Here is a 26,862-nt window from a genome sequence, read left to right on the forward strand (position 1 = left end):
ATTCTTGTTTCTTTTTTAAAATACCTCTTCTCAAATAGCAAAAATAAGTATTGTTAATTTTTCCCTTATATTTCCACATGTAAAGACTAATCTCGTTTTTTTTTTTTTAAGTGGTTTTATTTTGTTTTTTTCAAATGCCTATTAGCTGTCCTGGTGGAAATCATCAAGTGTATTTTAAGGAAACTGAGTTTGAATCTGTTGTCCTTTACCTGCATCCCAGTAACATGACTTTTCACATATGGCTTGAACTAAGGCATGGATTTTGCTTTAGGATACTGTACACCAGGTCCCGAACAAGCTGTGAGGAAGAGTCAAGGGCAGGTTCTGTCCCAAGCCATGCTCTCCCAGTTTCATAGTCTCTGATCTCAGTATGCCTATTGTTATCTACTGGAGCTTTTAAAGAGGAGTAATATAAACAATATCCACGTTTCTTTTTTTGTTTCTTTTTGAGTTCTTATGTCTACTTTATTAAAACAATTTTCACTGAATGTTTAAGATGATAACATTAAAATGTAGAAATCATTTTTAAATAACTTTAAATGCATTTGTTTTATAAACTTGTCTTCTGGTTGTAATTCTTACCCTCTTGAGGCTGCTCACAGCGCCCCTTTGTTGCTTCTCCCCGTCCGGTCACTGCTCTTACTGATGCTGAGTTGATGTCACAGTTGTCCCCTAGCAACCTCTAAAATGTCTCATGGGTGTGATTTCATTGTGGTTATCAGGGGGTAAGATTTGGCAATAAGTTATAGAGGTGCAAATAGTTACTACACTCCTTTTGCAGCTGAACAAGAAAATGTTGCTCCTACAAAGAATAAAATACCTTCCAGAGGCAGGGGGATCGCATACATTCCTGGTACGGCTGTAAGAGCTCACAAATGGGTTTATCTTGAGAGTCAGCTGTAATTTATTCACTTTCTTTTATTATACTTTATGTTCCTTTGCCCTGTGGCATTTTTAAAAGCATTATTGAATATTAAATGGGTAAGTCACCATTCCTCTGCTTCCAGATTTTCATCCTCGTCTTTAGGTCAAGGGTTGACAAACTTTTCCTGTGTAACAGTCCAGATAGTAACTAGTTCAGGCTTTGCAGACCTAGGGTCCCTGTGGCAGTTTCTCAGCTCTACCGCTGTAGCCCCAGGGCAACCATGGACAGGGTGTAAATGAATGAGTGGCGATATTTCAGTGAAAGTTTGTTGGTGAACATTGAAATTTGAATTTTATCTAATACTCACATTTCATAAAATATTCTTCTTTGAAATATTTTTCCAACGTTACAAGTGTACACAAACACATCCTTCCCTTGGCACAGTACAAAAGTGGGTGAGGGCCCGCTACTGGCACGCGGTCCATAATTTGCTGAACCTGCTTTAGATTATTACTCTTCATGCACGAGAATTGTTGAGGCTCATTTTGAACCAGTCACTGTTTTCTTAACCTAAGATATTTGGTCATTTGCACACATACTTTTTCCAGAAATCCTAGTCCCTTGTCTTTCTAAAATTAAGTATTTACTAGAGTAGTTTAATAAATATTGGTTGTCATTGTCTTCATTTTTCATTGATCATCATGCTATCTTTTTCTCAGGTTTTTCTCAGCCTTTAAAAGAATGTTTTTCAGGGATCAGTATATTTTAGGTTGTATATTGAGTTGTTACATCATTGCAGGTATTTAACCAAAGTCTTTAAATTACAACCTAAAGAGATAGCATGAAGGATGATTCATCATAAAATTGTTATTCAAGACAACTAAAAATATATTTACAACTTGTTGGATATTTCATCCATCATTACATATGTAATTGTCAGTCTGATTTTCTGGCACATAAAAAAACTCTTGCAGTAAGCAGACAGTTTTGTTAACTAAATTCTTATTTAGTAAGTTCCTGTAAAAATGTTTGCTTTGACAGTCTAGCCAATAAAGTGCTTTCTTTTTTCAATCTGGTTTTCAGGATAAACAATTCAAGAATGGTTAGATAATTACAAACTAGTTGAATAGAAGTCCATCCTGCTAAAGAAAAGTAATCATCAAATATTTAATGGAACTATTTTTTTTATGGATTCCCTTGAGAAATATCCCATCTAACAGTGTGCCTCAGACACCTCACTGATTCTTTGTGTTCTAAAATACGGTTTGTCATTCATGGGCCAAGTTTCTTTAAACTTTTTTTTTCCAGTTAGAAATGGACTTTCTCAATAGTACATCCTTTGTTTGTATCCAACAGATTATCTGTTGTTGATTTTAGATACAGAGAAGATGACTCAATAAACTTTGCTCTCTAAAATAGCATTGTTTCACCTTTCCACGACCTGAAATAAGATTTCTGTATGATGTATAACGTGGTTATACTACTCTGTAATAAGTTTAAGAACTATTTGCAGGCTCACATGCCAATTTATTAAAGATCTTGATGAAAGAAAGTGAAAGTGCAAGTTGCTCAGTCATGTCCGACTCTTTGCAACCCCATAGACTATACAGTCCATGGAATTCTCCAGGCCAGAATACTGGAGTGGGTAGCCTTTCCCTTCTTCAGGGGCTCTTCCCAACCCAGGGATCGAACCCCGGTCTCCTGCATTGCAGGTAGATTATTTACCAGCTGAGCCACAAGGGTATCCCAAGAATACTGGAGTGGGTAGCCTGTCCCTTCTCCAGGAATCGAGCCAGGGTCTCCTGCATTGCAGGCAGATTCTTTACCAACTGAGCTATCAGGGAAGCCCAAGATCTTGATGACCTATACTTAATCATACGGTGGTATTACAGGGAAGTTTTGAATTTAGATTATAGTTGAATATAGAATAAGAAAAAATGAGGCGGCTAATGTATGATTCAAACTTGGTAGATCAGTTTTTTCTTAAAACATAAAAGACGCCTCAATTTCTGCCATGTTTTATAAAAATATTGAAAAATCATTTTCAACAATTATTTTTGTTGGATTTTTTGTCTGTCTTCTGATGATTTCCATGCTCGTCTTGTTGGAGGAACGAGGAAGTATGTGTGGGTGTGTTTGCATGAACGTTTTATTTCCGTTTTAGAAAACACGGCCTTAAAACCATCTGTTTCTGTTGATAACATTTTAAAATCTAGCGTCTTTTCCTCATGATCTGATTGTTTTGTTGTTCAGTTGCTGGGTGGTGTCCAACGCTTTGCAACCCCATGGACTGCAGCACTCCCGGCTTCCCTGTCCTTCACTATCTCCCAGGAGTTTGCTCAAACTCATGTCCGTTGAGTCAGTGATGCCATCCCACCATCTCATTCTCTGTCACTCCCTTCTCCTCTTGTCCTCAATCTGATGTTAGTAGAAGAAAATTTATTAGTATTACATCTTTTATACTATTTCACTTAATAACAACGTAGGGTTTGCAACTATTTAAAAATTTTTTTCATAAATCAGTTGGGGTAACTGCTTCCTGGTGTATATGACATTTTTTAATACCATCCTCTGTTCAGCCAATTCAATAGAGCCTCTAATTTGGCTCTCCTAATGCGAATTTATCAACTGGAATTTGTGGTAAGTTCCTATTTCTTCTGAGTGCTTCTTTCAAAAGATTGTTTCCAGAGTGTTTCCTTTAATGAAAAAGAAAGACTTTAAAGTTCATTGCGAACTTTTCCTCCAGGAGTTTTGATGGTTGATGTGCCAGAGCAGGCAGTGGCACCCCACTCCAGTACTCTTGCCTGGAAAATCCCATGGATGGAGGAGCCTGGTAGGCTGCAGTCCATGGGTTCACCAAGAGTCAGACACGACTGAGCGAGTTCCTTTTCACTTTTCACTTTCATGCATTGGAGAAGGAAATGGGAACCCATTCCTGTGTTCTTGCCCGGAGAATCCCAGGGACGGGGGAGCCTGGTGGGCTGCCGTCTCTGGGGTCACACACAGTCAGACACAACTGAAGTGACTTAGCAGCAGCAGTGCCCTCAAGAAATACTTTGTTGTTGCTGTATCTGAAACTGAGATGGTCAGAAATAATCTGGTGAATAAGTTTAATTCTATTTTGCCTTTTAAAAATAGGATGCACTGGAACCCAGATTTCTCCCTGGGAGAATATGTGCCAGTATGATTTGAATAAGGTCACAATCTCAGAGAATTCTAAGAACCAATACACAAAATAGATTTTAACCAACACGTGATCTCCTTGTTAAAGGAGCGATGGTCAGCTTTGTTGGAGTTAGACCCTTTAAACTGTTCATTGAACCCTTTTTCCACAGCCAGAGGACAACGCAAAACATACCCTCTAGTGTTTCTTTTTATATTTGCTGAGCGTTAGTGGCGAGGGTAGGAGTGCTTGATTTAGATTCTGACTGTTTCATGTCCGTCAAGTTCCAGGGATTAACAGTTCTTTCCTTTTTAAACTTTAGTATATTTAGATTTCATTAGTCATGTTAAAGCATTTCAATCGCCGTTGGTATTGTCTGATTTATCCCAGGAGATGAAATGAGAAGAGTGTTTTAAATAAACTTACCATTCTAGTACCATAAGCTGAACACAGACATCCTTATCTTGAGTGATATGTTTTCTTATGCTTTTTTGAGGGGATAAGTATGGGTCTTCATGTGTATTTACACTCAGTGAAAAGAATATAACCTCTGTGTTCACTTATGCTTTAGCCTAAAGCTGAAGAGGAGCTTTCAGGTGACAAAATACTTGAATCTGAACAGGATAAAATGAGCCAAGGGTTTCATCCTGAAAGAGACCCCTCTGACCTAAAAAACGTGAAAACTGTGGAAGAAAATGGAGAAGAAGCTGAGCCTGTACGTAATGGTGCTGAGAGTATTTCTGAGGGTGAAGGAATAGATGCTAATTCAGGCTCCACTGATAGTTCTGGTGAAGGGGTCACATTCCCATTTAAGTCAGGTAAGTTTATCCCTGTCTTCCTGTGTCTGTTTTTTGTTCTCCTCTTCACTCTACTGCAACTTAGAGAAATGTTGCCTCCTTCTAAAAAAATATTGGATGGAAGGAAGAGGCTCATCACAGTGTAATATTTACAGAATAAATCAGCAGGCATACTTGACTGGCAAATCCAGAGAGTCCTTTGTTGGCGGAAGTGATACCTGATGCAGGCTGGTACTCTGGTTTCACTGGCATTGGAAGAGCTGCTGGCAGAGGAAATCAGTCGGTGCTAGGCTGGTAAAATTGAACAAGAGGAATTTAATTTATTCATTTTAATTGAAAGAGATGTTTCAGATATGGTGACCACGTTTCTTGAGATAGTATTACTTCTTGTTTCAGGAAGCTGGAACTAACTTTGTTGATGGAAATCACTCTAGAGCTGAACTCCAGTAGGAAGTCAGAATCAGTATACTAAGTTATTAAGCACCAGCAATGTGGAAGTGTCCTATAAGATAGATGGTAACCTCTAGAGGATCTTTCACCTTTAGAAACCATCAAACACACTAAACCTCTGTCCCTATGCTGTGTAAACCATGGTTGACTTTCAGATTTATGGATAGTTTTTCCGTGGACATGTGGAGAAAGGTGGGGTTAGGCGAAATGGTTTTCTTAGTCCGCCAAATCTAAAGAGACTTCTGCGTGAGGTAGGGTTTGAATGTAAAATACCGGGCCTCAAAAATAATTTTGACCAGTATTCTTCAAACTTTTGATTTTAACCCATTTATAGGTTGTGAAACTATTTTAGTGAGTTATAACCAACATTGTTAAAGAATAGAATCAAAATTGTCAGTGCGTTACATGCAGTAAGGAATGTAGGTTTTTTTTTAACTTTTTATATGTGTGTGTGTGTTCAGGGTCGTGAAATCACTATATTTCTTACTGTGAGTTGTAGTCAGAAATTTTTGAAAGCCTTTGATTGATCCCATCTTCATATACTGATCATTAATACTTAATGAAAACACTAGCAGTGAAATACTTGGAATGGGCCTTGTGAAATTGTAAGATTCCATTGTAAATTTTGTTTTTAACCTTAGGGCTCAAAATACTGAAATTTCTCCTAAAGATTTAGGCTTGTATCACCAATCACTTGGACTACCATCAATCCTTCTTCAGGGATTGAATCGCTGTTGTCATTTTTAGGACTGTGTAAATTATATTTTTAGCCTTCAGTTTGGCAAGGATAAAGTGCACAACCAGCGGCCCTGACTGTACTGACTGACTGCCTGCTTTTTGCCTCTGTAATATGCACCATCAGTCATTGGGGGTAAAGGCAGTTCAAAATTCAGATCCTAATAAACTGTGTATATTTTAATAAATATAATGTAGTAAAATATCTGCAGAATTGTCACATAGCGCCAGTCTATGGCTTGTGTATTAAGAACCACTACGATAAAGCAGGACAGAGTGTGCTGTCAGGAAGTGATCTGGGGCCTGGTTTTGATGAGTGTGTTGTTAATTAAAAGAAAAAACTGTGACTTGATTTTAGTAACAGTAAAAATTTCAAGAAATTTTCCAGCTTTATATTACGATAGGATTGTTCATGATAGCTGAAATAATAGTGATAGTGGCAAAAAAGTACTGTGGTAAAAACTGTTGTTAATATTCATATGAAAAATATCAGCTAAGAATATGTTTAGTGACAGGATTCTTGGACAAAGGTATATGTCCTTTCCCAGTTTAGTTGGCTCAGCAAGCAGATCCATTATTTTATTTTCTTCAGATTAAACTGTAATTAGGGGAGGGGGGAATCTATAGTCTGCTTAGACTTTTCAGAATCTTTAATAAGTTATTTAGTTTTATTTATGTCCTTTTACCTTTTTTCCCTCTCCATAGTAACATTCCAAAGTATCCTCCTTTTGCAGGAAACCAAAAGTATTATATATAAACTATGGAGCATAAGATAGTCTGCAAGGATGTATTGTACAACATGGTAAATACAGCCAGTATTTTGTAATAGCTGTAAATGGAGTACAACTTTTAAAAACTATTTTTAAAAAAGACTTGGTGATTTATTTAATGAAGATTATTCGTGACCCTTACCAAAGTCTGCTTATGTGTAAATGAAATGGTTCCTGTAGCATGTTACTTCAGATTACTCTCCAGAGGTATCCAGAAGGGATAAAGAACAAATAACAGTTTAAATCTTCCCATGACGTTTTCTGACTGTAGCTCATTGTTTTCTTTGTGGTTTTGTTTGCATACGATGAGATGAGATATTGGAGTCAGCTTATGTTCTTGCTAGATATACATAGAGTGACCGTATAGACTGTGGTTTGCCTGCTCTCCTCTTTTTAGAATCCTGGAAGCCTCCTGATTCGGAAGGCAAGAAGCAGTATGACAGGGAGTTTTTGCTGGATTTCCAATTCATGCCAGCATGTATTCAGAAACCAGAGGGCCTGCCTCCCATCAGTGATGTGGTTCTTGACAAGGTAAGCGGAGCACTCAGTGAAAGCTATGTCTTTTTGGTGGGAACTGGTTTTTAACTCTCAGGGCAGATATGTGAAAAGAAGGTGAAAGTCGCTCAGTCGTGTCCAACTCTTTGTGACCCCATGGACTGTAGCCTGTCAGACTCCTCTATCCATGGAATTCTCCAGGCCAGAATACTGTAGTGGGTAGCCTGTCCCTTCTCCAGCAGATCTTCCCAACCCAGCAATCGAACAGGGATCTCCTGCATTGCAGGTGGATTCTTTACCAGCTGAGCTTCCGGGGAAGCCCCCATAATATATGAAGTATGAGCACTTTTTAGAAATTGTTAAAGTAACATTTGAATTAAATGTTTCATTAAGCATTATTGGGTCTTAGGTTTACTGTAGCTCATAGTAATTATGGAGTTTGGCTCATATTTGAGTGGTAAAGTTTTAAAATTTATTGTTGGCTTATTACAGCTGTTTCCTAGTGATAAGGTGGAAATTGTGTGTCTTTTGGTCTAATAAGCTTAAGGAGATGTAGACCTGTTTATGCACTGTGCTAAAATCTCAATAGGGAATTAGAGTAGCATTGAGGATAGGTCAGAAACCTAGGCAAGTATTTGGCAGATCAGACTTAAGTGAGAGGAAACGTAATTCAAATAGTGTATAACTCAGAATTTCTCCAGTAGATACTTATAGGAGGATCAGTCTTTAATCCTTTGCAAATAGATAGGTACCCTTTTTCTTTACATCTGATCTTAATCGTACATACAGAAAATTAGTACAATCAGTGTTTATTTCATCTGTTCATCAATTTAAAGATGTAAAGTCAGGTGTATATTTGCCAGAATAATTTTACATACATCAATGATGAACCAGTTCTGGTGACTAAGCTCTCGTTTTATAGAGGAACTGTTAATCCCTAAGTAAAGTGTAGTTGGTAACTTTCTTGAAGAGTGAGATCCAGTTCTTATTGATAATCCCTGTAGCTACTTATCCAGACCTTATTTGTAGCATTTATTCTCTTAGAGCAACAGATCTTCTTCCTTCTCTTACTAGGTCTTCTTTCTTAGGTGCTTATGGGAAGACAGTTGAATGACTGGTGGTACTAATTTAAGACTACTTCAGTATTCAGAGGACAAGCTTTGTTATGCCCACTGAATGAGACTGTCCTCTTAGAAAATGTTTTTTCCTGTCTGCCTGCCTTATCAGTTTGACTTTGGCTGATGATAAGTTGATTTCTCACTAAGGTACTTAGCTTTGTTGAGTCTATAGTCACGTTACATGCTTATACAAATCCAGATGTCTCCGATTAACAAAGCAGACAAGATGAGATTTTTAAGTGGATCATCATAGAGAATTCACTGGCAGTCCAGTGGTTAGGACTTGGCACTTTAATTTTGGGGATCCAGGTTCAATCCCTGGTTGGGGAACTAAGATCCCACAAGCCCTGTGGCACAACCAAAAAATAAAGTCATCCTACATGAAACTTGTCTCCTTTTGAGATTTGTTGTCCATTCAAAATACATTCTTTACTAACCGTAAGTTAGTAGCATCAAAACCATAACAAGCTATATCAGATTTATTATAGGCAGGTGTTTTAATGATCCTGGAAAATGATTCCAGAATTTGGCTGTAGTTCGTAAGTTCTCAAAATAGCTTGTCTTGTGCCATTCTCTTGGCCCTACAGTGTCAAGTGAGCTGGGAATTTTAGACCTGATCATTCCAAGGCAACCAGAAAACCACTGTTGACCTAAGGGGTCTATGGCTAACCCAGGAGACTCTATCATGATTCAGATTGGACTCCCACTGGCTCAGAAAGCCAGCTCTATCTTGTCAGCTGACATAACTTTTAGTCTGAGTTTTTGTCTTTGTGGCACTGAATGCTCTGAAACTTGTATTAAGCTTTTCTTTGCTTCTTTGTGCAGATCAATCAACCAAAATTGCCAATGCGAACTCTGGATCCTCGGATTTTGCCTCGAGGACCAGACTTTACTCCAGCCTTTGCAGATTTTGGAAGGCAAGCCCCTGGTGGAAGAGGTGTACCTGTAAGTGCAAGTTCCCTACAACCTAATTAGTTAGAAACTGTCATAGACTTCATGACATCTTGTCTAATGGCAGGAGAGCGATTTTTTATTCTTTGATTCTTCTAACCAAGAAGAGGAAGTAGAAGAGGCGAAGACTATCCTTTCCATACTAATATTCAAACAAATAAAGACTACACTTGAGTTTCAAGTTTTTACTTGAAAGAAGCTGGTCTGCATTAATTTGGTCTTGAATTTTTTTTTCCCCACATTTTTGCAGTTGAAAAGACCTGCACGTGGGTTAAAAATAGAACCAGCCTTATATAGGATCCCTGTTTTGTCGTGAGGTGTCCCGATACACTAGAGACGTCTGATGACATTCAGCTAATGGTCACCTCTTGGTCTTTGTTTCTACAGGTTTGCAAAGTGCAGAGCAGGCATGGATTGCCAATTCTGGAACAGAGCAAAGCCCCAGCTTCCACTCCACTGGCGATGTCGCACCCACCCCTGAAGAGCCTGCCTCTAGGGGTGCGCTGAATCCTTTTTTTAAAAAACAAAACAAAACAGTAGTTTCTGGTGTTACATTTCCTGTTTTACTCTTCTCACTTACTGTAAGTCGTGAAGCCAAAATATGAAAACGTAATGTATACAAAAGAGTGCGGTGTTGGTAAGCTGCAGATGGCCTTTACACTCCCAGTGGCAGGCTCTTCAGCGGTGGGAGTGGCATCGCCTATGGAGTTACACTGGGCACTGCACTGGGCAGAATTTGGCAGGCTCTGCCTACTCCATGCTTTGGAGACTTGTAGAAAGCATTGGGGTGAAGTTGCCAGTGATGTGAATACCTCTTTTTCCCCAACTTGGAGTGATATAGAGAGAACTTAATTTAAAGTTCTAAAGGAGCTCAGGGTTTGATGTACATTTGTGGATCACCCTGTTTATACTACTGTATGTTTGTAAAAATATATTTATAGAAGGTGGCACTTTTTATTTCCCCATCACCTTTTTATTTTGGGAATGGCAGCTTCTGAAACTTGCTCTGAAATAAGACTACACCTTCTGACAACAAATCACACTTTGTAGATACTTGAATTATTTATTTAACCAAACACTGATTGCAAACACTGGAATGTCTGCACCATGTCGAAGGCTTTATAAAACCTAGAGAAAATTTTAATTTGAAGCATACTTTTTATTGAGCATCACCTTCTTAAAGACCCCTGTGTGTATAATATTCTATTCTTACTTGGGTTTGAAATTTAAATTTATCTAATTTCTCTAAATACCAAATTAAAATTTTTTTCTAAAGTTGGAATTTCCTCACCAGAAAGTCTTAGAAAGCAGCTTTCTAGAAACTATTTTATACCTGTTTTTCAGTATTATTTCCCTTCGTTGGTGAGTTTGTTAATCTTTGTTTTTGTTTTGGTTTCAGTTTATATCTTTGTTTAGCCAAACATTTGAAATAATGTTGATGCCATCTTTATTATTCTCTGGTTAATATCTGTAGTTATCATGTTGCTCGGTTTTGTTCATATGTCACTCACAGAAGATAGGAATTTTTGCATCTCCTCTTCCAGTGTATACGGTCAGTTTTCATTATCAGCTTGCTTTTGTCTGATAATCAGGTATAGCTTAAAGGAGGTATTATGAATTAAGCATAGCTATATCTTACTCAAAATACTGAAACTAGAGAATGAGTTTTTAAAAGTAACTGTCCCAGTGTATATTTGCCCGGTAATTTATTTGCCTACATATATCAGGTACATGATTATTTAGTGCAAAGTAATGTGACAGGAGATGAACCATGATCAATAATTTGTAGAGTCTCCAAAAATATTCACTTTAATTGTTTAACTCACTTTCTTTTCATAGCTCTGTCAATGTTCCACATTCTGTTTTTTAAGTGGAATTGTGATCAGAGTAACATTGATAACATTGTCTTAATATAAGTAATTATTCTTCCAACAGTTCCCATAGCTAACATATTCTCCATTTAATTTGTCCAGCTTACTTGGTATATTGGTGAAGGTAAAGATGGGAATTTTAAAGAATATACATAACATATAAATGAACAATCAATAATGCTGCTTGGGGAAAACAAAGCAGCCCTACTCTTCATAGTTTTTGGCTCCATACAGCTTCCAAATTGGCTTATAAATAATTACATCCAAAACTGTTAAGATATACTGGGTATGCTTCTTAGTCTAGCTTTAGTTGCTGTGACTCCTGGTATAAACTTTCCTGCAACAGACTTGTTATAACATATTTTTAATGTGTAGCAATTATACTAGTGCCATACACAGTTATATATAATTTTTAACCATAAAAGTTCATCTTTTGATGAAAGCACCCAGGCAGTATCATCTCTGTAGTTTTTTAAAAGTCAAGTTACTTGGCTATTGTGGTGTTAATTTTAATAGTAATCTGTTTACAGATATCGCAGAATGTGCCTCAAAAGAAATGTATCAAGAAGGGGGCTGTAGACCTAGACTAGTAACTTGCCATTCGTGTTCATTGTAACTAATTTGAGATTCACTGAACTGTGATGAAAATCCTTCATACAGAGAGGTTTCCTGAGCAGGTAGCATCCTTTTCTCTTAAAGGGAAAGAAAAAATGCTACAGTGCAATTGGTCCTGTTTTCTTTGGTTATCCAAGTAAGCAGAAAAGTTTGAGGTTTTAGTCTCTGAGTGAGATAGGAGCAATATATATTCAATTCTACAACAGAGATCTGTAGTTTCTTATGTAATACGTTTAAGAAATGTGGACCCTGCACACATTATACCTTGAAGTTCATCTTCTCACCATCAGTCAGAATTGTTTGTCTTTCAAGCAAAGAAACCAGGCTTTATTTCTTTTTATATGTTCCATAACTCTTAGCACAGGATCCTAGAATTTTATCTGTATTTAGTAACTAAAGTCATTCATTACCTATGGTACAGCTTTTGAATGATACTGAAAATCTGACAATTTATATTAAGTTTTTCCACACACAAAAAGGATACAGGGTGTTTAAAGGTTTTTATACCAACCTGTATATCACTTCTTTAAAAATTTCTTTTTTTTCTTTGATATTCATGATAATATTGTACTACCTGATATTGTACTTAGTTTTTAAGGTCCTTTGGCATGCCTTACTATTATATATCCCGTGATCCTAGTTAATAACTCATGTAGGTATGATAAGCATTTAATATATGAGATGGTTTAAGTTCAGCAGACTTGTTCATAGTAACTTTGCTCATAAGTGGCAGAATTGTATTCAAGAGACCACAGTTCTTTTGTCTTCTAATCTGCCTCTCTTCTCCACTTCACCATAGCCATTCCAGGCATTGATATTCCAGTGAATCATTCTGAGTATAAACAGAAGAATGTTAGCTATAAATTATAATCAAACATATTAAGCATTTATAAGAATAATAATCTGTTGAGGACTCAGTATACTTGGGTAAATATTTGTGAGCAGTATCTTAGTTTTATCCAGAGATATTTAAATTTGTCTTGGGAGGTTGCACATGGGTTACAATTTCAATTTTTTAATCCAGGACTTTAAAAAGTTTGTTTTTTTTAACAGTTTTTTTTTACTTTGAAACACTTGTTATCTACTTATTTAATATTTCTCACATCTCTTTCCTGCTTGTCTGAAATTCACTTATATTTGTCTTGGGACAGATAGAGTTGTTTTGTAAATCATATTTACTTTTTAGAAATCTCAAACGTTCATTGGTATTTGCAATTTCTTTTTTGGAAATGAACATTTTCTAACTTAATGCAAACATAGTTAAAATTATATCCACAAATTATACTATGGCTCTTACATGATTTTGGCATAATACCTTTTCTAATACCCACCAATCATTGTTTTTAACAAGTTTCTATGTGCAGATGCATGGATTAAATTGAATATCTGTGATCTGTTTATTTGAATTTTATCCAAACTTTAAAAAAGATAGTAACTGACATTAATTAACAGTAGAATATATTTTGAATTATAAAAACCAAACAATACGTGGTTTGCTGCCTTTTCTTAACAGTTCTTCTGCCTGAACGAGCAAGGTTTCAGTGAGAAATAAATCTTACAGTAGTGCTGTCTGGTTTAGCAGCTCTTTCCAGTCGATACTTCCCCAGTCTGATGATCTTTTTTAGTTCTGTCTTAGTTATACCATGTGTGGTACCTCGGGATTTATTTGACTTCAGTTTTTTGTTTTTTTTTTTCATTTGTTAGATTACAAAATAATCTAACATTATATCATTAGTACTGAGTCCTTAGCTAGACATATTTAGTGTGTATTGCCCAGAAATTCTAAGTTTTGATCCTGAAACATCCTTAATAGTGCTGTTTCTAATTAGGGCACATGGTCAAGGAAGGGTAAGAGAATAATTAATTCTGAGATGGGTGATGTGTAAAGGCTTTGAAGCTTATCAGAGTCCTCAGACCATGTTTCTCTCGAATGTGTCTTTCTGTATGAAGTATGACCTTTTATTTACTCTCTTTATTGGAGGATAATTGCTTTAGTTTCTACTTAAAGGGAAGTATTGGAGCATTAAGTGAGATAGGATTCTGGTCTGTCTGTCTTGTGTGAAGCTTTTTTTTTTTTTTCTCCTCCTTTTTTCCTCTTGAAACCTAATTGTAATATTTCTTCATCATTCAGAGAAGGACCTGTCAGAAAAAGTAAGGGCAGTCAGTATCCCAGATCTTGGATTGGTCATAAGCAGAACTCTCTATCTCTCCAGTTATTTAATCTTGAAAAAGTATTTCCAGGCATTTAGAGTAGCATTTATTAGGAACATTTTAATACATAGAATATAACTTTTAAGTTACCCATTACTGTTACAGTAACATTTCTGATTTGCTGACCAGTGTGACATGCTAACATACATTGCTTTTAACAGAATGAGCATAGTGGGGCTCTGGGAGGAACAAAGAGCTGACAAAGGCCTTTTTTCAGGGAGTGATTTAGTTGGATTTCATTAATGACATAAGGAAGACTTATTTTAGTATTTCTGGCACAGCAAACTTAGAGGGATCTATTAAGGTCTCAGAGAAGGCAATGGCACCCCACTCCAGTACTCTTGCCTGGAAAATCCCGTGGATGGAGGAGCCTGGTAGGCCGTAGTCCATGGGGTCGCTAAGAGTGAGACACGACTGAGCAACTTCCCTTTCACTTTTCACTTTCATGCGTTGGAGAAGGAAATGGCAACCCACTCCAGTGTTCTTGCCTGGAGAATCCCAAGGCCGGGGGAGCCTGGTGGGCTTCCATCCATGGGGTCGCACAAAGTCGGACACGACTGAAGCAACTTAGCAGCATTAAGGTCTGCAGTCAGTCTGGGTGTCTATGCTGTAAATAATTTTCATGGTAAGGGTGTATTTGCATTGCACACCGAAAGTGTAGAGACAGTTTTTGAAGCAGATTTGTAACTGTGGTGATCTCTGCCTCTGAATTTCTGTAGTTGTTCAAGTGACTAGTCCAAAGTCACATAACGAGTTAAAAAGAAAAAAAGGAGCAGTAATTTCACTTAGGGTAGTCTTTTTTGTTAGGTTCAGTAGCTTTATCAGACATACCTAATTTAGGACGTCAGGGTCAAAAATCGTAGTCGTGGTATACGCTACAGTGATGACATTCTAACACACCCACACCCCCACCAAAAAAAAGATCACATCTCAGTTGATGCCTGATACCCATCTTTGCATCTAGAAGTGTTTCCTGTGGGCGGCAATCCTTACTTGAGCAGCACAGCAGAGACGGTAGACTGTAAGTGCTCTGTGTGGATGTAATAAAGAATGCTCTTGTCCTAGCTGTTGAATGTTGGAGCACGGAGATCTCAGCCTGGCCAGAGGAGAGAGCCCAGGAAGATCATCACGGTCTCCGTGAAAGAAGACGTGCACCTGAAGAAGGCAGAGAATGCCTGGAAGCCCAGCCAGAGGCGGGATAGCCCAGCCGAGGACCCCGAGAACATCAAGACCCAGGTGGGGGCTGGGGCGCGCTCACGTGGCTTTGGAGTTGTAAGGGTACTCTTCTGTCTCTTTGCCCTGGTAATATAAGGTTTTTTGTGATTTTTTCCTTACTACAGGCATCATTCTAAAAGCTATCATAAATGCCAACAATCTACTTTCTCTTTAAGTTGTATTCTGTGTGCTTTTCAAAACACAAACTATATTTCGAGGGTTCACATGTCATAGAATTCTGTCACTCACGCTTAGATCAATATTTGCTTTTCTTAAAAATGTGTTTTTAGATTCTTATTCATTGTTCTGTGGTAGTCTAGTTAGTATCTTGCTTTTTGTTTCACTTCTAGTAAGTTAGAATTTAGAAATACATCTTACTTATGGTCCTTGGTAATAAAATTGAATTCTTTGCATCTTTTTGAGCATATCCTCCCTCAGAACTCCTTAGGGTAAATTGAATGAATTCCTTTAATCCACCCAAATTTGTTTTTGTGTGCCAATTTATATAAAGCCTCTGTTCATCTTTTGCTGTACGCACAATGCCAGTTCCTATCCCTGTGTTAGCTCTACTATGTCCTTTAGCTGTTTTTGATTCTAATTAAGATAACTCATTTGACACTAATTAAGATACTAATAGTATATGCCTTATGGAACACTGTGAAGTTCAAATGAAGCGATATAAAGCACTTGCTCATGACGTGGTTCCAGGAGCCCAGTTATGTACTTAGTATGAGAATGTCCCTGGGAAAGAGATGTGCCTTACAAATCCTGATGTTGACTGAGCACCAGCACAGAATCTCATACATAGTAGATACTCAATAAATACTTGTTAAACAATAAACTTAGCAGCAAAGCTGTTCATGCTGTCAGGACCAAGACGAACTGATGCATCACAAGCTGTTTCTCAGACCCAAATCGGCTGCCTGCCTTTGTTCATCTTTCTCGCACTTGCCCCAGTCATTTGTCCCAAGAACATCCTGCTCCAGATTCACTAAAATCAAGTAGCTAATCTTCCCTGAAGATTTCTCAACCTTCAAAAAAAAATCTACATTCCTGCTTCCATTCCCTCTGAGAAGTGCTTAATGAAGAGGGACTTAAAAGTTTTAAATTTCCTGCTAGATATTTATCATTGACTATGAAGATGTCTTCTTTTGGTGTTTAAGGCAGTTGTATTAGTGACTTATTGCATTAGATTCTTACAACACCTGTCAAGGCAGGAATACATGTTTCCTCTTTTTTTGATATGAAGAAACGGAAGCTTTGAGAGGTACTCACAGCCGTTGTGGTTACTGAGTAGTCCATTTGTTGTGAACTTGTACCTCTCTCTATTCTGTAGCAGAGTTCTCCCCGTTTTTAAAAAAAATTTTATTGAAGTATAGTTGATTTAGAAACTAAATCTAATTTCTAGTTCTAAATCAACTAAAGTTGAGTTGGTTTCTAGTATACAGCAAAGTGATTCAGAGATATATATGTGTGTATATGTGTATATATAGATATATATATTTATTTTCATATTGTTTTCCATCATGTTTTATTACAGGATATTGACTGTAGTTCCCTGTGCCATGCAGCAGAACCTTGTTGTCTGTTTTATATATAGTATTGTGTATTTGCTATTCCAAAACTCTAATTTATCCCTTCCCCACCCCCTTTCCCCTTTTGTATCTACATCTGTGAGTCTGTTTTCTGTTTTGTGAATAAGCCCGTTCATACCATGTTTTACGTTCCGTATGTAAGTGATACCATAGGCATTTGTGTTTTTCTGTGTTACTTAGTACAGTAATTTCTAGGTCCATCTATACTGCTGCAAATGGCGCTGTTTCATCCTTTTTATGACTGAGTAGTAGTGCATTTTATTTGTGTGTGTGTGTGCACATGTATATTTATGTGATATATGTATGTATCACACCTTTATCCAGTCATCTGTCTGTGACCTTGTAGGTTGTCTCATGTCTTGGCATTTGTAAATAATGCTGCTGTGAACATTGGAATGCATGTATCTTTTCAGATTACAGTTTTGTCTGGATATATGCCCAGGAGAGGAATTGCTGTATCATATGCCAACTCTGTTGTCAGTTTTTAAGGAACCTCTATGCTGTCTTCCATGGTAGCTGCACCGGTTTACATTCCCACCAAAATATAGGAGGGCTCCCTTTTCTCCACACCCTTTCCAGCACTTGTTTTTTGGAGACTTTTTAATGATGCCTATTCTGGCTACGTTCTCCCCATTATTAATTGTTATTCAGAAACAGAATAATTATATTGACTTTGAGGTATCATTAATTAGTTCAGTTTTCTTTAGTGAATAGGTAAAGCAAATCCAGTGCGGGATGGATAGACTTCTTATGCAGGGCCAGCACAGCCTCCTTTTCTCGACATGCTTTGCTCTTGATACAGAGCGTCTTTGCTCATTCCCTCTCCGTTCTGTGTTTTCACTCTCTGCACAGGCACATCCCATGTTGTTCCTCCTGTTACTCTTTTTCTATCCTTTTGTCAACACAATAGTTGTATTGTTGCCACCACTTCCGGAAAACTCCTTCACTCTGACATTTGTTCTTACCCTCTGTATTTATAGCAACATTATGAATGATCACCAGTGGATACCGTAAGAATTCATCTCCTTGAAACATTTCTAGGAAATCGTTATTAATGACGTATCTAGACTCCTTCCACATACATGCACTACAGTTGCGATTCTGCTGCTCAGGCTGCTATTTCATCTCTCTTCGCCTCTTGGTACAGTAATCCCACTGCTGCTGCCCAACTCATCTCTCTGATGGGCTGATTTTTACCTCCTCGCTCTAGCTTCTAACTTACCATCATTTTCTTTCCCACTAGCGTGCACTAGTCCTCTGATCTTTCCTTACTGTTTTCCAGTCCTGCAGTGGAAGAGCCTCATTAGCAATCCTTTCTAAAATATTTCCCTTCCTAAAATACTTTCTGTCCCCCTGCCAGCCTTTTCTCATGTGGCCAGCTTTTTTTTTTTTTTTTTTTGCCCTTTATAATCTGGCCCCACTGTCATTTCCTTCTAAAGGTCTTTCCTCACTAACCCGTTACAGTCCTCACCTCTCTGGCTTCTAATCAACCTCGTGCTTTGCTCTGTCCTTTCTCTTGTAACTTTCCTGTCTTTGAAGCTGGATTTGATGGTTTTGATGACTGTGCCTTATGCTTTATTTGTACCTAAATGAAATTACAAAACATCAAGTAGATATTCAGTCATAATGAATAAATGCCTTTTGGTCAGTGTTTTGTTTTTTGATACTGGAGATTTCCTTTTTCAATTCAGGTATAAATTGACATATTACTTTTTAGGTGTACAACATAATCATTCAGTATTTGTATGTACATTGCAAAATGATCACCACAGTTAGCCTGCTTAATGTCCATCATCATGTAGGATTTTATTCTTGTGGTAAAAGCTTTTCAAACATGCAAAGCAGCATTCTTTCCCTTGTATTTTAATTTTTATTGGCGTATTGGTGATTTACTTTCTGTTAGTTTCAGGTGTATAGCAGAAGTGAATGAGTTTCCACACCCACATGCGTTCACCCTTTTTTAGATCCTTTCTCCATATCGGTCATTACAGAGCAGTGAGTAGAGCTCCCTGTGCTGTGCAGTGGCCCCTGTTTGTTGTCGTTGTTCAGTCACTCAGCTCTTTGTGACCCCATGGACTGCAGCACGCCAGGCTTCCTTCCCTGTCCTTCGCCATCTCCCATAGCTTGATCAAACTCACATCCATTGAGTCAGTGATGCCAGCTGACACCTCGTCCTCTGTCGTCCCCTGCTTCTCCTGCCTTCAGTCTTTCCCAGCATCAGGGTCTTTTCCAGTGAGTCAGCTCTTCACATCAGGTGGCCAAAGTATTAGAGCTTCAGCTTTAGCATCAGTTCTTCCGGTGAATATTCAGGATTGATTTCCTTTAGGATTGACTGGTTTGATCTCTTTGCTGTCCAGGGGACTCTCAAGAGTCTTCTCCAACACCACAGTTCAAAAGCATCAATTTGGTGTTCAGCCTTCTTTATCGTCCAACTCTCACATGCATACAAGACTCTGGAAAAACATATACGACAGTGTGTATATGTTAATCCCAATCTCTCAATTTATTCCTATCCCCCTTTTCCCTCTGGTAACCATATGTTTGTTTTCTACATCTATGACTTTGTTTCTGTTTTCTAAATAAGTTCATTTGGACCTTTTTTTTTTTTTTGGATTCCACATGTAAGGAATATCATATGATATTTGCAGCCTTATTAACTATAGTCACTTACTGTGCATTACTTCAATAAATGACCTTTTTATTTTCCTGTTTTTCTAAGCTTAGTATTTTCTGATCTATTTGAAGATCTGAAGGCTGGGTTTTATTTTTGTTTTTATTTTGTTTTTGTGGAAAGCACAAATTAAAGTTTTAAACCTAAATGGTACTGTCTCAGTTGATACAGGCAATTTGGAGAAGTGCAATGACTCCCTCATCCCTAATAAACTTAAAATTTTTTGTTCTCTATAAAAGTGAAGCTGACGTATTGCTTTAAAAGTTGACAATATGATTTTTAAAAATTTAAATAGATTTATTTACCGTCTTAGAGAAAACTGTTGATAAACTGGTACACTTTCTAAAAATCCTTGTATTCAGATTAAATTATATAGGGATTAAACAAAACATTTTATAGGTTTTTCAGTTATTATATCATGGTTTCATGGATTTTTACAACTTCATATTTTTACTGAGGCATCATTTACATTTAGTTAGGTTTCCTTCTTTGTTTATAGTTCTGTAATTCTTGCCAAACACATGGTTGTGTTACTGCCACCACAGTCAAGATGTAGAGCATTGCCATCAGCCCCCTGAAGTGTTCTTGTTCTGCTTTATAGTCATCCTCTGCTGCCCATGCTCACTTCTGGCAGTCAGTCGTGTGTTTGTCCCTCTGTGTGTGTCCACACATGTTTGTGCACTCAGGCATATCTGACTCTGCGACCCCATGAACTGTAGTCCGCCAGGCTCCTTTATCCATGGAATTTTCCAGGCAAGCATACTGGAGTAGGTTGCTCTTTCCTACTCCAAGGGGTAAAACCTGCATCTCTTGCACCTCCTGCACTGGCAGGCGGATTCTTCGCCCGTGTGCCACCTGGAAACTCCCTGTAGTGTTGCCTTTTCCAGAGTCTCATATAAATATGGAGTCATTCTGAGTAAAGCTTCTTTTACTCAGTGAATATATTTGATACTCATCCATCATATTGCATGTATGAGATGGCTGGATGGCATCACTGACTCGATGGACATGAGTCTGAGTGAACTCCGGGAGTTGGTGATGGACAGGGAGGCCTGGCGTGCTGCGATTCATGGGGTCGCAAAGAGTCGGACACGACTGAGCGACTGAACTGAACTTTCATTCCTGGATCCATTCACAAGATAAACACTTTCCAGGTTTTAGTAATTATGAATAAAATTACTGTGAACATTCACATAGAGGACTTGTATGAGCAAATACGTTTTTGTTTCTTTGGGGTAAATTCCTAGCTTTTGGATCAACATAGGTTTAACTTTATTAGAGTATACCAAACTGTTTTCCAGGATGGTTACTGGCAAGGCATGAGAGTTTCAATACTTCAGTCTTCACCAGCACATATAATTTTCTGTTCTGTAAATTTTAACCATCCTAATGGATGTGTGGTAACATCTCAGTGCAGTTTCAGTTTGCATTTCCCAAAAGACCAGTGTGTTGAATAAGGACATTTTTTCATGCGTTTATTTGCCATTTGTGTGTCTTCTTTAGTACAGTTTTCTTTATATCTTTTGGCCTGTTTCGTTGGTTGGTATGCTGTCTTACTGAATTTTGAGAGCGTTTTTTTTTTAATTATTATTCTGTATATAAATCCTTTGTCAAATGTATATTTTTATAAAAGGTTTTCCCCCAATCTGTGGTTTTTTTCATTTTCTTAATAGTATCTTTTGCCAAGCATAAGTTTTTAACTTTGATGATGCTCAATTTATTGATTTTTTTCATTCCCACATTGTGCTTTTGCTGTCTCACTTAAAATATCTGTACATATAAGAATACAAAATTTTTGTCCTGCTCTGTTCTAGAAGTTTCTAATTTTGGATTTTACATTTTGGTTTGTGATCCTGTTTTAGTTAATTTTTGTGTTATGTGTAAGGCATGAATCAAGATTTCTTTTTTTTTTTTTTTGCTTATGGATATCCAGTTGTTCCAGCATCATTTGTTGAAAAGACTTACCCTTTGTCCACTGAATTTTCGTTGCACCTTTGTTGAAAATCAGTTCTTCATATATGTGTGAATATATTTTCTACACTTCTCATTCTGTTCTCGTGAATTATGTGTCTGTTCTCTGGCCAGTACCACTATCTGTGCATAGTAGCTTCATATGGTAAGTGTTGAAATTAGGTTATATGTCTTCCAATTTTTGTTATTTTTTGAAATTGTTAAGCTGTTCTAGTTTTTGTTTTTCCATTTCAACTGAAGAATCAGCTTCTTGATTTCTACTCTTTCCCCCTCCAAAAAACACCTTATTAGGTATTTTATTTTGTTTGTGTTAAATCTGTAGATCTCTTTGGATAAAACTGGCAACTTAACAATAATGAGTTTTATAATACAAGAACGTGATATAGATCTCTATTTTGGTGTTTCTCGATTTCTTTGATCAGTCACTTAAACATTTCATCACACAACTCCTATGGACATTTTGATAGATTCTTATCTAAGTACTTCATGGTTTTGGTACTGTTATAGATTGTGCTTTTTAAAAATGTAATTTTTAGTTGTTTATTGCTAATACATAAAAATAAAATTGATTTTTGTATATTGACTTGTGTTCTGCAAACCTGCTAGACCCACTTAGTGTCTACGTTTATAGGTTTCTTATGATTTTTCTGCGAAGACAGTCATTTGTGAAAAGGGAATTTTGTCTCTTCCTTTAGATCTGTATGGGTTGTAGCTCTTTTCCTTTGCATTATTCCACTGAATAGGACCTCCAGTAAGGTTTTGAATAGGAATGGTGAGCACACATGTTCTTGTCTTGTTCTCACTGTTAGGGGGAAACACTTATTCTTTCACCACTGAGTAGGGTTATCAATGGCCTTTTTCTCGTTGAGGAAGTTTTCTATTTCTAACTTGATGACGCTTTCTATAACATTATTACAGTAACTTCTGCCTAGTGTTTTATTTGATAATTTATATTATACCATTTGTAGATGAACTTCTATTTTAGGACATTTAAGTTATTTGCTCTAAAAGGTTACTGATTGAAGTTATGATGGCTAAAATCCCTTTTAACCTATCCTTAAATATAAATAAATTTATGAAAGTAAAATTGCTGGTTTAAGACTTTGAGTACACATTGTCAAATTGCCCTTGGAAATGTGCCAAATTAGAGTCCCACCAGTGGAGTGTGAATATACCTAGTTCCTTGAATTCTCATCAGTAGTGGAAAAAAAATAGGCGGTATAAACTTTTAATATATGATAAAATAGATTTAATTATTTCTGTGACTCATTCACAATCTTTGTTAATAATTTAGGAAATTGCACTTATAAATTACAAATAAAATATTAGTCCTTATAGAAAGCATCATATTGTCACAGATAATATAATGGTTTCTTTTTTGTGGTCCTTCTAGGAACTTTTTAGAAAAGTTCGAAGTATCTTAAATAAATTGACACCACAGATGTTCAACCAACTGATGAAGCAAGTGTCAGGACTTACTGTTGACACAGAGGAGCGGCTGAAAGGAGTCATTGACCTGGTCTTTGAGAAGGCTATTGACGAACCCAGTTTCTCTGTGGCTTACGCAAACATGTGTCGATGTCTAGTAACGGTAAGAAGAGAGGAAGGAGTAAAACCAGAAATCTCCAAGAGGTATATTCTCCCCTCACTACATATTCTTCCCAGAAGTGTTAATGGGGCAGAGTAAAGGGGAGAATATATTTTTAGTACATATAATATTCTCATTGTATAAAAATAGCCTTGCTTTTTTATAATGTATTTTAACCTCTGAAGGGGATATGGAGGTAAGACTGAAATAGGCATGTTGTGGTCCCATGCAGTGTGGGGAAGATTAAAGAAGGTTAAAATTTGTAATGTGAAATTTTTGTCATGGGCCACCAGTTTTTCCTGGTGTATCATCTTATAGAAATAAAGCAAATGCTTACATTTACATTTAGGTTCAGAATTGGAAGGCATGCTGATTCTAAGTCTAGCCTTTGTAAAAGTGCTAGCATAGTTGTGGTCATAAAGGTTTCAAAACTGATGATACTCTCTTAGATACTATTAGATTTCTTTCTCTTTACATTGTCCACAGCCTGTCAAATCTAGGGCGAGAAAGAATGGGAGACCAAAGAGCTTCTGGTTAGTGTTCATTATCCTCTATTCTGCAGTCATAAAACTGCCATGTATCATCTGTGTTTTCTCTGCCTGTTACCAAGGTACCTGTATCAGAAATGTGTGTCCTTTAACATTTGGGTCTTTTCTTAATTATCACACCTTATTGTCATTGTGCCTATGAAAATGCAAAATTCTATCATTTTATACCAGTGTTTTTGAGTACCTGTGTTAAAAGTAGGTAAGTCTGTTGGGACTTAGGAAAAAGCTCATCTTCTGTCTTCAAGGGACTAAAAATCCATATTGGAGAAAAATAGCATTAGCAAGAAAAAAAAACACTCATAAGGTATTTTGTGATGTTGTAGTGTCTTGGTGTCTGATTGGAGCCTGAAATTTCAAGTTGAAAGAAAAGGAAATCACCATATTCCTGGGAAATGACAAACTTTTATGAAGCGGGTAGAATTAGTTCAGCCTGAATGGAGAGGGGTGGCGAGTACAAAGTCAGGAAAGGAGGAATGTACTCCGCAGGCTCAGGTCTCAGGCAACAAGCATGGCATAAAGGCTCCGACCACTGACTTTGGAGTCTCATAGTGCTATGAGACTATGACAGTTTTAACTTTAAATTCCAACTCTGCCATTTGCTGACTTTGTAACCTCAGAATAGTACATAACTTCTTTAAGTGTCTTTTTTTTTTAATCCATAAAATCAGATTAGTTTATATAATTTAAGGTTATTATATTGATAAAGTTAATTGGAATGAGATTGTGTTTGTAAAGTCTAGCTCAGTTTTAGCCTGTCGTAGCTCTAAGTGATTCAGAACTAAATTGGTGGTGGTGAAGATTGTGGAGATCTTAAAATATTAGGTATAGAATGAGGATGATTGTAATATTTAGCACTACTAGTGATGCTGGGAAAGATTGAAGGCAAAAGGATAAGAGGGCGGCCGAGACTGAGGTGGTTAGATAGCATCACCAGCTCGGTGGACGTGGATTTGAGCAAACTCCGGGAGACAGTGGAGGACACAGGAGCCTGGCTTGTCTGCAGTCCATGGGGTCACAAAGAGTCGGATGCGACTTAGTGACTGAACAACAACAGGTTGTAGTATGGGTAGATGATTTACATATGTCATTTTAACACTTACTATAAGCCTTAAAGATCAGTATTATTAGCCCCACTTTATTAAATAAGAAGTTGAGGCTTAAAAAAGGATTAATAACTTGCTCATAGTCACATAACTAGTAAGTGGCAGTGCTAGAACTCAAATCTAGGATTATTTAACTCAGTGACTTGCAATATTGCCTTCTAACGCACCATATTCACCTGAAAGTGAACTGATCCTCAGCTCATGTGTTCTGTTCCATTGTGACAGCCATGAAACCCTGCAGTCAGAAATTAGAACTAGGACTAGATCCCAAATCTTCTGGCTCATAACTTTATACTTTTTACCAGTTTTTTATTGAATCAGTGAAGGGTTGTGAATTTTTGTTGTTGTTATTTTGTGTCTTTAACACCAAAAAACATTTTGTATTGGTGTATAGCTGATTAACAATGCTGTGATAGTTTCAGGTGAACCGTGACGGGACTCAGCCACACAATTATTTTAATAGAAGAATCCTTTAGATGAAAATGACCCTTAAAGGCCTGGCCATAACACAGGTTAGCTTGGAATAGGAAGAATTCACAGATAAGCCAGCTACTTACGGGTCTTTTGTTGTGACATACCCTTTTATAACAAGAGTTTTTAAACTTTATTGGATTTTTTAAAATTATAAAATAACAATCTATTGGAATAATTCAAACAGAATAGGGAAATACACAGAAAAAGTTAGTATTCTTCGCTTGAAGCCCCAGTCAGTTAAGTTTCCTTTCCTTCCAAGCCAATCACTTCCAATTGCAAGTGATATGGTTGCATTGTTCCATAATTTTCTTTATATTTATAAAATCATATCAAAATATACACATATGTGTAAAGAACATGTTTTAATTTTTTTGTTCAGTTGAATGATGTCATCATTTTGCATTTTGCTTTCTATCTCCACTTAGTGTGTTTTAGGCATCCCCATAGGTCATTGCAGATAGATTTTACTCACACCTTTTAATAGCTTCACATATCCCATTACACATACACATACAACTTTTTTTCATTCTCTTCTGCCCCTCCCCACCCCATGTTGTTTCTGGTTTTTCGTTTTGGAGGGTTTTTTGCAACCAGAAGCAGTGCTGCAATAAACAACGAAGTACATTTATTCTTACACGCTGGAGCTTTTACTTCTTTAGCATAGGTTTCCCCCAAAGTTATATACCAAAGGATATTTATCTTTAAACTTTTTTATTGAAGTATAACATAAATACAAATAGTTTGGAAAAGGAAAATTGCTCGTTTATAGTTTTTGTTAAATTCAGTTCAATTCAGTTCAGTCACTCAGTCATGTCTGACTCTTTGCAACCCCATGGACTGCAGCACGCCTGTCCATCACCAACTCCTGGAGCCTACCCGAACCCATGTCCATCGAGTCGGTGATGCCATCCATCTCATCCTCCCTCGTCCCCTTCTCCTCCTGCCCTCAATCTTTCCCGGCATTAGGGTCTTTTCAAGTGAGTCAGCTCTTTGCATCAGGTGGCCAAAGTATTGGAGTTTCAGCTTCAACATCAGTCCTTCCAATGAATATTCAGTCCTGAATATTCATCATCCTAAAGCTGATCTCCTTTAGGATGGACTGGTTGGATCTCCGTGCAGTCCAAGGGACTTTCAAGAGTCTTCTCCAACACCACGGTTCAAAAGCACCAATTCTTCAGTGCTCAGCTTTCTTTATAGTCCAACTCTCACATCCATACATGACTACTGGAAAAACCATAGCCTTGACTAGACGGACCTTTGTTGACAAAGTAATGTCTCTGCTTTTTAATATGTTGTCTAGGTTGGTCATAACTTTCCTTCCCAGGAGTAAGCGTGTTTTAATTTCATGGCTGAAGTCACCATCTGCAGTGATTTTGGAGCCCCCCAAAATAAAGTCAGCCACTGTTTCCCCATCTGTTTGCCATGCAGTGATGGGACCAGATGCCATGATCTTAGTTTTCTGAGTGTTGAGCTTTAAGCCAACTTTTTCACTCTCCTCTTTCACTTTTATCAGGATGCTCTTTAGTTCTTCACTTTCTGCCATAAGTGTGGTGTCATCTGCATATCTGAGATTATTGATATTTCTCCTGGAAATCTTGATTCCAGCTTGTGCTTCATCCAGCCCAGCATTTCTCATAATGTACTCTGCATATAAGT

At 37.3% G+C, this 26,862-nt stretch overlaps 1 protein-coding gene and 1 long non-coding RNA gene across 3 annotated transcripts in view; one reads left to right on the forward strand and one right to left on the reverse strand.

The window, feature by feature from the left end:
* The window catches only part of LOC133234093 (uncharacterized), a 30,540-nt gene extending 29,411 nt beyond the window's left edge, over positions 1 to 1,129 (reverse strand). The window contains exon 1 of the long non-coding RNA XR_009732005.1: positions 583 to 1,129. This is a non-coding gene — a long non-coding RNA (uncharacterized LOC133234093). The remainder of the gene's footprint in view (positions 1 to 582) is intronic.
* The window catches only part of EIF4G3 (eukaryotic translation initiation factor 4 gamma 3), a 353,949-nt gene that overhangs the window by 265,459 nt on the left and 61,628 nt on the right, over positions 1 to 26,862 (forward strand). Inside the window, exons 15-20 of one of the 2 annotated variants that reach the window (XM_061394178.1) lie at positions 4,600 to 4,846; positions 7,178 to 7,311; positions 9,219 to 9,338; positions 9,732 to 9,842; positions 15,107 to 15,277; positions 22,887 to 23,084. In XM_061394178.1, the coding sequence (XP_061250162.1) occupies positions 4,600 to 4,846; positions 7,178 to 7,311; positions 9,219 to 9,338; positions 9,732 to 9,842; positions 15,107 to 15,277; positions 22,887 to 23,084 (981 nt within the window). The remainder of the gene's footprint in view (positions 1 to 4,599; positions 4,847 to 7,177; positions 7,312 to 9,218; positions 9,339 to 9,731; positions 9,843 to 15,106; positions 15,278 to 22,886; positions 23,085 to 26,862) is intronic. The other variant, XM_061394181.1, reaches the window with a different exon arrangement.

This window comes from Bos javanicus, chromosome 2 (assembly GCF_032452875.1).
Source record: "Bos javanicus breed banteng chromosome 2, ARS-OSU_banteng_1.0, whole genome shotgun sequence".
Classification (NCBI taxonomy): Eukaryota; Metazoa; Chordata; class Mammalia; order Artiodactyla; family Bovidae; genus Bos; species Bos javanicus.